The following is a 13218-nucleotide window of genomic DNA, read 5'->3' on the forward strand; positions in this document are numbered from 1 at the left end:
CTCCACTCTATTGAAGGCACTAGACGGATCAAGACTCACTACGTATGGGAGAGCTGCACTCTGGCATTCAGATGGGTTAGAATGATACCGTTTAGACGGGTACCTAATCCCCCCACCTGCGAAAGGCCACCTGGAATTCTAGAAAGGATTTTTTATTTCGACACCCAAGTGTCCAATTCTTGCAGTAATATTGCAGCAAAAACTTTAATAGGGGCAGACCAAATTGCAATGGGGTGGTAATTTACTACAAACAAAATTGCGGAAAACTGTTTTTGTAGTCTAAAAAAATTGTACTTTTATTTCTGCATTCATAATTCAAAAGGACACTAAAGCTAGCAATACTGGCAAAAGCCTGCCCACTTTTCTCACCAAACATACCCTCAGTGTATCCATTACCCAGCAGCTCAAGCTGTAATGGGTACAGATATCAAAAACTACAATACTGTTTTATTGAGGTTCTGTGCAAAGTATATAAATTACATAGGAAAGCATCTCGACAATGTTAGCCAAAATGGTATCCCTGTAGCTCCGTTTTCCACATACTGAATGCATGACTGCAAGTGTTGGAAGCCTAAAATTCTGTGTTGCTCCACTAAACTTGCAGTAAATAAAGAGATACAAAAAAAGTGGTATGATTACTGCTTACAGTAATTGTTTGCATCAACTCCTCTAGCTTGAGAGAATATGAATATTCAGAAAACAGCTGGACTTCTATCGTAAAAGAGCAGACCTCAATAATATAAAGAAGGTGATTTACTTGACTCATTTTAGTTGTCTTGGACGAAAACAGGCTTAGGAGGTAACCAAAGCTTTGTGTGGTCTTTCAGATTGCACTGCTCCATCCAGGTTGCCCAACTCCAGGCCTCGAGGGCCAGATCCATGTTGGATTTTCATGATACCCCTCATTAATATTCATGAGATGCATTTGCATATTAGGATTCTAAAAGTATGCACACTTCTCATTATGAATATTAATGAGGGATGTCATGAAAACCCATACAGTTTCTGGACGTCGAGGCCTGGAATTGGGCAACCCTTATCGTCACACGTGGCAGTGCTAATAAGAGAGAATGTTAAAATCAGTAATCGCCAGGCCCTTGGTAAGGTGCTGGCAGCTCACCATGGCCACTTGAAAGCACCAAGTGCACATTACATCAACCACCTTTAATCCCCCTTCTCTCTGCAGCCTCCCGCTTGCCTGAGAGCGGTAAAGACTTTCATTCGAGAGGTAAAAAGTAAAAGATATCAGTGCTGCCATCTAGTGGACACTTTTCAGCTTTTTTTTTCTGTAAATCCTGTGAAGATCCCTCTCTGAAACTCTGCCTAAAGTCTCCTCCCAGGTGATATGATAGTTTATTCATGTAGCGCCTATACACAATGTGTTTCAAAGTGCTTCACGACAAGGGAAAAAACAAAACATTCTTACAGGCCATGAACAACAAGAATGTGAAATTAGCCATCCTACTGGGCCTAGCGAGATTTCAGGCGATTACCGTACTAGGCCTGATGACCTTTCTGGTAGGGCCGGAGAATTACACGAGGTGAGGGAGAGGGGAGTACAGAGGAGGGAGAGGAACAAAAGAAGCGACTATCGTACAAGGCCTGCGGACATTTAAGATAGTGCTGGAGGGAGGGGGGGGGACAAACATTTGTTACTATCAAACTAGGTGCAGGGACATTTCTGATAGCTTAAGTGCACAGAAAAAAATAGGGGAGGAGAGAGAAGGGGAAGGGGGAGGAGAATAGAATAGAATAAAAACATTGAAAAGAGCAGAGAAGCAGATGGAAGGGCGAAAAAACTTTCAAACTGCAATGTTCAGCGAGTGGGTCTGCATCACTGTTCTCATCTGAGGCTGTTCCTGGTATGGACATTGTGGAAGAAGTGCCTGCCTTTTTATCCTTTGAATGGCCCTCAAGGCACCAGACCATTAAGTAGCTCCTCCCACATTTCCCCCGCTCTTTTCTGAGCTTGTCCAATGAAGATTTTGGGAAAGGCAGACGCTTTTTGATCCTAACATTGGGGGTGGTGTACTGCGGGAGGATCACGTGGGAGGAGACACAAGGCCCAGGGTCGTGAGGAGATTCCCGTGGGATAAGACACGATATTTGTCCTTTAAAAGGGAGAACCTTTTAAAGATACCAAAACAGGTAATGTGGCTCTGAATGGAAATCCCTTTAAACCCGAACAGACCTTAATAATAGATAGACCCTTTAGGGTATTTCAGGATAAAAAACCTACCTTCTCCCAAAGGTATGATGAAAAGGAAATTGGAAATATTGCCTTAAACAGCCATTCTTCCTCTGTAACAACGAATTCTAATGGTTCATCTTTAAATAAATATAAGGGGAATACCTTAAAACCCAGAAATTATTTAAAAGAATTAACTTTGTTGTTCGGGACTATAAGTCCCATAATACCATGTGTACTGGGACAAGGAAGACTGAAGAGGTATGCTGTATGTGAGAAACCTGAGGGCGTCCTCCCATCTGCTCCCCTTAAATCCTCCTCTCAGGTGGCCAAGGAAAGGTCATCGCTTCTGGGTCCCGACCCTGGGGCTGGAGAAGCGAGGGAGGATCACCTGGGTGCAGGGTCCTTGGGGAGTGGAGATGAGCTGTCTTCAGGTTGAGACACAGTATCCAGTTTTTCCATTTCAGGAGAAACCCTCTATTCCGCAGACAGTTATGGGGTATTGTTATCCCTGTCTCACTGACCAAGAACCATCTAGGATATATTATCAATCTAGAAGCACTAGAAAGCGGGTGAAGAAGATCAGGGTTAAGGGTAAAGTAGGTGAAACAAACCAATCTAACCCCCCCAGCCCACGCAGCCTTCATGGCCTATTGTATACCATCTCCCCTCATTTTCTCACACTACCTATGACAGTACTGAGACGAGGAAGGGGAACTAGGACTAATGAACACTAGTAACTCCTTTTACCACTCTAGTACGAGGGACGAGGAAGATGCCTGCAAAGGACTGTGAAGGTCCGGCATGTCCCTACAGTCAAGCAAATCCAATTAAGCAGCCACACCTGCAACCGGTCAAGTGGTTGCAGGTGTATAAAAGGAGAAAGCAGCAAGAAGACCAACAGGGAGGCCTGTGTGGGAGAGACCAGCAGAGGACCCTACGTGGGTGGAGGCAGCCGTGGTGAGACCTGAAGAAGCCAGAATGCTGGCTGTAGTCCCAGAGGACCTGTGGGGCCCCAGTGCAAGTTGGGCCGTCAGACTGGCACAGGTGTGGGTAGCCTGTGTGGGTAGGAGAGGGAAGCTGGTGCTGCGGAGAAGGAAAGAAGAAGCGAGGATGCCATCCGCGGAAGAGGACAGAGCAGCTAGTGTGTGGTGGGAAGCACACAGCGAACTAGCAGGGCTTGCGGTAACCGGCCGCCAGCTGGCGAAGCAGAAAGAAAGCATCGAGGCCACCGAAGAGGAATTGCGAAGACCGGTGAGTTCAGGGTTAGGTGACATTCGAGGTCAGGCGCTCCTAGTGCCTACGCATAGGCAATTAAGTGCTGAATAAGTCATATTGAATACCAAACCAATCAAAGAGAAACTTGAAGCAAAGTTAAATCATGCAGATTGCATACCGAACTGTATGTAAACTTTGAAGCAAAGTTAAACGTCACCCATTGAACGTATGTTGAATACCGAACTGAATGCTAACTTGAAGCCAAATTAAATCAAGCTTTTTGAATTTTGAACTGAATGAAAGCTTCATGGACAAAGCTATTCGCTAACGAAAGTTCAAGGGATGATACGCACTCGAAAGCAACCTACGAAATAAGAGTGCACATATGAAGGAGCACGACAGAAAGGTGGGGAGCAAATAAGACCAGCACTGAGTGAACTTTATGAATGAATCCAGTATTGCAAGGCCCAGGACTGGCATGATATGTGTAATACGTTGTGGCAAAGCCAAGAGGCTAACCAGGAGAGTATAAACCTGCACATAATGCCACAAGGCCGACAAGGAGCAGCCAAGTGAATGTGAATCAATGCACATGGGTACATTACAGAAGAACCTGTGTGGGGCTGAAGATCCTAGGGTTCCTGGTTGCGTGACCTGTGATGGGTGTCTCGTGTGGTCTGACATCTACACCTAGGCCAGGAAGCCCTAAAACTGTGAAAGCCAAAGATATTGCGAAACAAAAAGGAGCAAAATAAGTGAACTCTTGATGCAATCCAGAAGGAGGGTCAAGTTGAACTGGTGTTGTGTTGAACATTGAAACAAGGACAAGTTGCTGTGTTGAAGTCTTGGGAAAGAGAACCATGAGATTTGATGAACTGCAAATATTGTCTTGAGAACAAAGCCTCAAGACCCCTTTTCTGTTGAACTGTGTTGGCTAAAACCTGGGGAAGGGAACCCCGAGGATTGTGTGTAACTTTATTGCCTTGAACTTGGGGAAGGGAACCTCAAGTATTTGTGGAATGTTCTTGAACTTGGGGAAGGGGAGCTGGAAAGAAAGCTAAGAGCTGGAGGACGCTTGGATCTTTTTGATCCCCATTTCTTTGATTATTGACATCCCTACACATTGTTTAGCTTTAGTTGTGGGGGCAAGGATAGGTTTTGGACACAGACAGACTTTAAGTTTAACTCTTGGACTCATAATTTCCTTAGTTTCATTCGGTAGGGAAATCCCATTTTAGCATAGGGCAAGTTAGGCATTCAACCATCCTGACATTTTCTGTTGTCCGTGTCTTGCTTCATAATGCCTTCACATGTAGTAGTAGTCGTCGGGCAATTAAGCCTAACAAGCCACACCTGAAAGAACCTGAGAGGCATAAACAGCCCCCTCAGGTGCAGGCAATGGGAGAGAGAAGGAGCTGAACTGTGGCTGGAGTTCATGCAGAAGCAGAAAGCAGTAGACTTAGTGCTGGTAATCCAAGCAGATGTGGGAGAACCAAAGGGACGCCAGAACTCTGATACAGCATATTCCATTTGCTTGTTCTGCAAGGATCCTGTCCCCCCCCCCCAAACTGAGTTGCAGAGACTGCGCAGTGGAATGCGTGCATGAAGGCTGCCTTTCCCCATGTGAGCCTAATTGTGGAGATTGCCATACCAGAGGTGTGTCGGAGCTGAGGCAAGAAGCTGGTGGAAAGCCGTGGGTCTCTGGAGCGAGAGGGGTTCCTTTTTATAGAGTGGCCGGACCGGGTACACCTTCAGGGAGGAAGGGTGTGGGTCCCAATGAACCCCGAAGCAGTAGAAGTGCCAGGAGCCGTGGAAGTTGTGTATCCCGCGGAACAAGGATCCCAGAAGCCGGTGAATCATACCTGGCGTTCGGATTCCTTGCACGAGCAAGGACCAGCTGAACATTCACTTGCATATAGCCAGAAGCAAGCTGAAGTTGTTTGTTGAGCCTTTAATAATGGGACAGTTGAAATGAAGCACTTGGGTGTGTTTGGTAATTTTTATTTCACTCACCTGAAGAGCAAATGGTGCAGAAAGTCATTATTGAACACTTTAAACTTTATGAAGACGTGGTCATGTGTTCCTAATTTCGCTTTTCAAAGGGAGAGTGAACTTTACATCTTTATTCACGCGAACAACAATTGCTCATAAAGAAAAGCCAAGTGTTCAAACGTATTTACAGTGGAGAGAGAGAGCGCAAAGCATTGCCCAAGCCAACAGTATTCCCCTATTCAGAGGCAGGTGTGAAGTTTTTGATGTCCCCAGGAGCTGGTGAACCGTGCAATCCCTCCAAGTTATTGTGCCCTCAACCTAAACTAAAATAAGGCTGAGCCCGGAACACCCCCGAAGGAAAGGGATAGTGGATTAAATAATAAACAGTACAGATTCCCAACCTGGACTCTTCAGGATATCTGTATAGGGGCGAGTAAGAATAACAAATTACCATAACATTCTTGGTAAGAGTCTAGTCTCTCTGCCCCCCCATAAACCCTCCCCCTTGAGATTCCAACATTACCTGAAGTTCCTCTGCAAAAGCTCAGAGGAATATAGGAAGAAGATATTGAGGTATGTATAATCCTCTGACCTGTACTTTAGACTCAATGCTGCTTTCTGCTTTCATGTAGACAATTTTCCTAATAGTAAGTCTTAAAAGGTATTTTGAATAACTTAACTTTTCCTTTCAACTTCTAACTTTTTTCAACAGTTTTTTACTTTTCAGTCCAGGATTGTTGAGTATCCATAAAAGTCAATAGTTAATGGTATTCTGCTGAGTTCACTTTACTTTTAAGGTTTGTAATGCTGCCCGTGCAACCGTGCTTTGAAGGACATGAAAAGTCAGGAATGCTCTGCGCTGCCTAGCAAACCTGTCTTTACCTCCCTCATGTCACGTTAAAAATGAAAACTTCTCAACCTAAACATGTACGCTGGTAGAAGTAATGAGTCCTATGTTAAACAAGAGCGAACAAACTATTAACAGTAACTCTTGCTAAGTGCAAATTAAAACTTCGCTGTCATCAATAGTTCCAGCGTATTCCGTCTTCTTAGAATTCTTCTCTCTTTCGTTAGGAATCTCTCCTTGAAATCTTCCTGGAAATCACCTGACCACAGCTCAGGCTAAAAAAGGGCCTACTTAAGAGCTTACTGAAAACATAACCTGTCCCCTGAGATTAGACTAATAAAAGGCAATTTAGAATGTTGGACTCAAGTCTTTATGATCTCAGTGGTCAGTCAGGCTGTTAAGTCTCTTCCTCCATTTTGGCTTGGGAGAACTTCCCTACTCTGATTGCAGGAGTTTATTTTTTATTTATTGTATTGCTCATTTGTTATGTGCTTAAATAATTAGCAAAACTATCTCAAAGCGCCCACAGGGCGACAGGGGAGGTAATTAATTACAACAAAAATAAATAATTGAATTAATAGTATAAAAACAAATAGTGAGACTAACTGGCAGGAGAGACGAACCTACAATACCTTGTGAGTGTTCAGAACGTGCAGGGGGAGGGGAGGTTAGGAATAGGTGCTGTGGTTCTAAGGAGAAGTGCTCGGGCTGAAGTGCTAAAAAGGAACCACGTAAGTGCAACCTCCCGTGGGGAGAGAGAGCCAAGTAAGTGCAGTGAATACGCAGTGGCTGGGATGAGAGATGTGGGAGGGTCAGGCCCCCAAGGGTACATAAGTGCGCTGCACATCACTCACGCTACTGTGTGTTTAGCAGGGGAGAGAGGAGAAGGAAGAGGTAAATAGCAAGGTCTTGGGGCCTTTCCGGAACTTGAGGCGGTCCTGCTCAAGCCGCAGAGGAAGAGGGAGGCTGTTCCAACGGAGGGAGCCCGCTGAGGAAAGTGATCGCCCACCAGCTCTCTGTTTAACAAACTGCTTCACACACAGGGAGTTGGTGCCAGAGGCACGCATGAGTCTAGAAGGGGAGTATTTAGACAGGAAGCGTTAAAGATAGAGTGGTTCGCAGTCCCAGAAAGCCTTGTGGATGATGCAGAGGGATTTGGATTTAATCGGTGCTAAGACCGGGAGTCAGTGAAGGCTTTGTAGGGCAGGAGAGATGCGGTTAAGACCTAAACCAAAGTTACAATATATATACAGAAAGAGTATGTCAGGCCCAAAACCCAGATAAGTCCTAAGCTCTTGTGCCCCTGGTACTGACATTAAGACTGAAAGTAGCCTTTCCCAAAGCCAGAAAACCATCTAATCAATACTGGGAGTCCAATATAAGTTATTTTTTTTCCAACACAATTTATTAAATTTGCAATAAAAAACAATAAGAACCATACATCAAGTATACAATGTCTCACAGAAAAACGGCATAACTTAATTAGTTGAACATATTAAACATCACATATTATCGAATTCATCAAAAGAAGTTTTATCCTGTGAAACCTAATATTCAAACCAACAGGTATACACAAAACATCACAATAGACAACACACATGGGAAGAGAAAAAAAAACCTTCACCTTCCCCCCCTATTCCGCCTCCCCCAAATTACATATCCACCAGAACTGTTCCACAATCATAAAGGGCCAAAAAAGGTCCCCATACCTTCACATATTCATTGTTTTTATCTTTACTTTCCAATGAAACCTTATCATATTGTGATAAAACACGCAATTTTGTTAGCCACTCATCAACATCAGGCTTTATTCTCTTTTTCCAAATTCTGAGAATTATCTTAGTTGCTACCATCATAGCTCTATCAATCAAATTAGTATGCTTCCTAGCACACACACATCTATCAATATGAGATAATAAAATTATATTTGCAGCGGATCTCTGTAAGGTTATTCCATAAATTAAATCAATCCTGTCAATAACCACCTTCCAAAACAATTGCACCCTCAGGCACTCCCACATCAAATGTACAAGTGTGCCTCTACCAATACCACAACACCAGCATAAATCATCCGATTGAAGCCCTAATTTAAACCTCTTAACTGGTGTCCAATAAAGCCGTCCAATAACTTTCTGTCGAATCAGACTTAAGCCCATGTCTGCTCCCAAGTTCAAATTCACCTTCAGGATGTTATTCCAATCCATATCAGTAATGACCCTACCAATATCATGTGACCAATCGTCCTTCAATCTAGTCCATGCTGATTGAACGTTCTCATTAATAGGCATAAATTGCATATAAGTTCTCACACAAAATTCCTCACCTTCCAATAATTTGCTAATTTCCGGTTTCTTCCTCGTAGAATCACCAGCCATACCTATCCTCAAATGAATCATAGAAGTTAGATCCAGGTATCTATTCAATTCTCTTCGATGCAACCCATATCTACACTGCAGTGCCTCAAAACCCAACAATTGGTTTCCATCTATCACATCTCATAGCGTCAGAATTCCCTTATTAATCCAACTGATCCAATTCAGACATTTGTTATTTACTTGAAGAGCTTCATTATACCATAGAGAAGCTTCTGGGCTGAAACCATAACCCTGTCCATTCTCTCTAAACCACGACCCAACCACCTGTCTAGTTACTACTACTGGGATCAGTTTCAACCTCTTGTTCGGTATTTTACCCATAGTATAAACGTTCCCAAGATCATATGGTGCTCACACACCCCTTTCCATACTCAGTCCAATAGAAGTTTAACCTTGCCTAAGATACAAGTGTGCAAGCATTACCTGAAGCCAAGAAAGTTGCACAGAGACCTCTGGGTAATTATATTGGTTAACAGTTGGCAGAGAGATGAAGGAAAATTTGGGGAAGGAAGACTTACTGCTCATAAGTATTACTTGAAGTTGACACAACCTATATTTCCAAAGACTGTCAGAAAAGTGGGTCCTAAAGGCAAACTGAGATTGTGGCAGAGAGACAAGCGGGGCAAAGAGGCTGCACCTTTTTAAAGAGAGATTTTCAGAGGGAGAGTGCCTTGCCTATTTGAAGGTGTTGATGTGCCTCAAAGTAAATCTTGTCAAAACCAAAACTTATTTGAATCACAAAGGTACTGAAGCCATGGTTGTATCACAAAGTACTGAGCCGTGGTTGTATCACAAAGTACTGAAGCTGTGGTTGGATCACAAAGTGCTGAAGCTGTAGTACTATATCTGGTTGTCAGTAAATGCAAGGCTTCAGTGGTACAAGTGCAGTGGAGTACTATGAGACGAAGGAGAATGTCCTCTATATACATTGTAGTAGAAGTGAAATAGTTGATGCAGAAGAGTAGTACTGTGAAGCCATCCTGACAAAAATGTATTGTGAATCCTAATCTTGTAAAGAAGGGACGTTATAACGGTTGACCATGAGCTTTCAGTAACAGTTGCAGAAGCTGTATTTCCTTTGAATTGTGAGAATACCCCTTGAACAACTGGAGTTGTGGAATTACATTGTGGCCAGGAATAACATTGATGCCGTTGTGTTGCAGTGGAAAGTTTTCTCACCAAGAGGAGAAGCTTTGTTGTTTGTTAGAACATTGGTTAACAAAACTTTACTTTGACATTAAAACCTCAAGAACTGAGCTAAGACTGTTCTATGTACAGGGGCTTCCTTCCTTGTTTCTTTCTACTGAATAGTGAAGTTTAGATTTGTGGGTTACTAATAGGTTATTCAGGAACTGCATTAACAACTGTTGATGTAATTTGAAATGCCATATATTTTGTTTGTGTTTGGGCCAGGCATCCTGTGTTAGCGTTTCCCCTTAGTTTTGTTAGGCAGGGAAATCCTCGTCAGAGTCGGGATAGTGAGGTGTTTAATGATTATTTTAATTCAATAAAATGGCAAAGGTTGAACAAATCTACAAAAATTGCCCACCTCTCGTTGCTGACCCCTCACAATCCCGAGAGGAAAAAACATGAATAAAAAGGAATGGCTGTAGTGGCTGGGAGCACTGGAGAGGGAGACTCTTTTGCAAGGCATGGTTGCATATGTTTAACAGCAAGCTGCTTCACATTCACCAAGCCCTTCCCCTTCTCCGGGATGACATCCCAGAAGTATGGAAGAAAGGGGACTCTGGATTTGGGGTACAGTAGTGTCTATGTTGAGTAACTTGAACTATTTCTGCTGAGCCATAATTCACTTGGAACAGCAGGAATACAATTAAGTAACTTCCACCAAACTGGAGGATCCCAATTAAACAGTCCATGTGTCAACATATGGCTGCCCGCATTTCTAGGCATCTACCACTAGAAATCACCAGATGTGTGGTTTGTTGGGTAAAAATACTTTATTGTTTTAGTGTGAGGGGATGTGGGGGTTAAGGTTTGCGCTAATGCTTTATATAGACTATCCTTATTGAAGTTGCGACAAGAACCCATTGACAGCTGAATGGTCTTGATATTCATTTGGCTTCTTTATATACATCATCGCCATGCAGATCCGTCTTCTGGTAACCAACCCTTAGCTGGTCTCTGTGGTTGCAGCAATAGCACATCTGGATCCATGGGATGCAATTAACAAATGTACTTTTTTCCTTTCATCCCTCTTTAGCTTCTGTATACAGTCAATATGAGGTGGATGACGACTGGTGCATCTCTGTGCTGCATTCCTACAAGACTGAGCACTCTGGGGAGTTCCCCTGGAGCGTAGGTGAGTGTTAGAAGGGAGCCTCTATCCTCTGTGTGTAGATTAATTTTAGCAGTCTTTACAGTCTTTGAAGAGGGTGGTACCCCTTGGTAGTTTTGTGGGTAGTACCTTTCGATTGCACCTTTTCATGGCCTTTTCTAGTTTGAATGTGTTAGTCCGCCGCAGTGGCTAATATTGGTTCCTTTGCCTTTTCCAGGAGATGATATGACAGGAGAGGGCAGAAGGCAACTTGTTTTGTTTTTGGTAAGTTGCGCATATGAAGGCGCTGACATTTCTCGCTCCGATCTATTACTCCTTTTGTCACACAACCAGACATGTCTGCTATTTTCTGTTGCATTGCTTGGTTTATCAGCCTCTTGACTTGCAGAACCCCCCTCTGTTGACTACTGGTGTCCACATTTGAGTGTGCACAGCTCTTCCACTGCATCTACATCCTCCTTCCACATTCGTCTGATCCCTGCTGTTAGGGAAGATTTTACTTTTTGCTGCTTTCCTCCCATATACCTCTAACAAAGCCCTTTCTTTTTGCTTTGTTTTGACTCCTGCCTAATGTTTTGGAGGTAAGTAAAGCCTTCTGCTTTACTTCCTTTGCGTTGTGCTCATTTGTGAAGAGAGACTGATCAGTCCATATGACTGTTTAGAGACTATGGACCAGATTCTGAATGAGCGTGTGTTGGATTGATTTATTTATTTATTCAGATTTATATAAAGCGCACGTCAGCCCGGGGGCATTGTGGCGCTGTTACAAGAATGCATAATCTGGTTACAGTGGAAGGAAGATGGTTACAAAGCAATTTTTCTTACAGGACACATTCCGAAGCATATGAATGCGAGCAAGTGTAGGCGAAGGAGGGAGGATGTTAGTTGAATAGTGTAGTTTTGAAGGATTTACAAAAGAAGTACAGCGAAGGTTCTGCTCTGAGTGAGTTGGGGAGGGCATTGCAGAGCTTAGGTACTTTGTGTGGGAAGCTAATGCCGCCGGCTTTGGCTCTTCTTACAGTGGGTACTCGGAGTTGGTTGGCCTGATGGCTTCTTCTTGGACGGAGTGAGGAGTTCTTAGATATAGTTTCAGATAGGTAGGGGGTGCTGTGTGATTGATGCACTTGTGTGTGAGAGTGAGAATTTTAAAGTTGATTCTTTCCTTGACTGGGAGCCAATGGACGAGTCTTCTGGCTTGTGAGATATGGTCAGTTTTGGGGATGTGAAGTGCAGTGCAGAGGGCATTATTTTGCACTATGTGGAGCCTGCTTAGGTTATTAGTCGATGTGCCTGCCAGAAGGGCGTTGCAGTAGTCCAATCTAGCTCCTATGGTGGCTCTGGCTATGGAGAGGCAGTTGGGCGTGATAAGGTAGGGTTTTATGGCATAAATGAGTTTGGTGGTCAGAGCAAATGGTGAGGCGATAGCGCTGGTGTGTCTGGTCATGGGGAGTGTGGCGTCTAAGTAGACTCCTAAGTTCTTGACGGCAGACGAGACAGGAAGTCTAATACTGTCGATAATCATGTGAGAGTAATCAGGGCTGAGTTTAGTTAGTGTTTCGCTGGGGGCTAGGATGATGATTTCTGTTTTGTCTCCGTTTAAACAGAGAACATTGATCGCCATCCAGGTTTGGATGGTGGAGTAGATTTTGAGGAGGGCTTTTGAGTCGAGGACGTAGTCTCCGGAGAGGGGGAGGAGAACTTGCGTGTCATCAGTGTAGTTTGTGTAGGCTATGTTCAGGGAGTCCAGTAAGTCAAAGAGGGGTTTAGTGAATAGGTTGTAAAGGGTCGGTGCAGTGCAAGACCCTTGTGGGACTCCACTATTTATAATGGTGGTGGGTGGTGGTGGGGGGGGGACGCTGGCATGGTCTGAGTACACTTTCATTGCCATAACTTTGAGGAAGGATGTGATCCAAGTGGTTGCCTTATGAGAGAATTGTGCAGCATTGAAGAGGTGCGATGTGAGAATGCTGTGGTTGAGCAGGTCAAATGCTGCAGAGAGGTCGAGCAGTAGGAGGAGAGCAGGTTTGCCTGTGTCCATTATCTTGGTAATTTGACTCTTTAGGTCTAGAAGGGCAGTTTCTGTCCCATGGCCTTTGTGGAAACCTGATTGTCTTTTGCCTAGGATGGAGTTGGTTTCCAAGTAGTGTTGGGTTTGGTTGTGCGCTGCTTTGTCTAGGATTTTGAGGAGGAAGGGTACGGTGGTGATTGGGCGATAGTTATTAGGGGAGGAGGGATCGAGCAAGGGTTTTTTCAGGAGCGGACGAACCCTAGCTTGTTTTAGACATTGAGGTACGGTTCC

At 43.9% G+C, this 13218-nt stretch overlaps 1 protein-coding gene across 1 annotated transcript in view; it reads left to right on the plus strand.

The window, feature by feature from the left end:
* The window catches only part of ABHD16A (abhydrolase domain containing 16A, phospholipase), a 307026-nt gene that overhangs the window by 259209 nt on the left and 34599 nt on the right, over positions 1-13218 (plus strand). The window contains exons 18-19 of the mRNA XM_069635119.1: positions 10845-10943; positions 11137-11183. Of these exons, the coding sequence (XP_069491220.1) occupies positions 10845-10943; positions 11137-11183 (146 nt within the window). The remainder of the gene's footprint in view (positions 1-10844; positions 10944-11136; positions 11184-13218) is intronic.

The sequence above is a fragment of the Ambystoma mexicanum genome, chromosome 13 (genome assembly GCF_040938575.1).
Source record: "Ambystoma mexicanum isolate Mex_15411 chromosome 13, UKY_AmexF1_1, whole genome shotgun sequence".
Lineage (NCBI taxonomy): Eukaryota > Metazoa > Chordata > Amphibia > Caudata > Ambystomatidae > Ambystoma > Ambystoma mexicanum.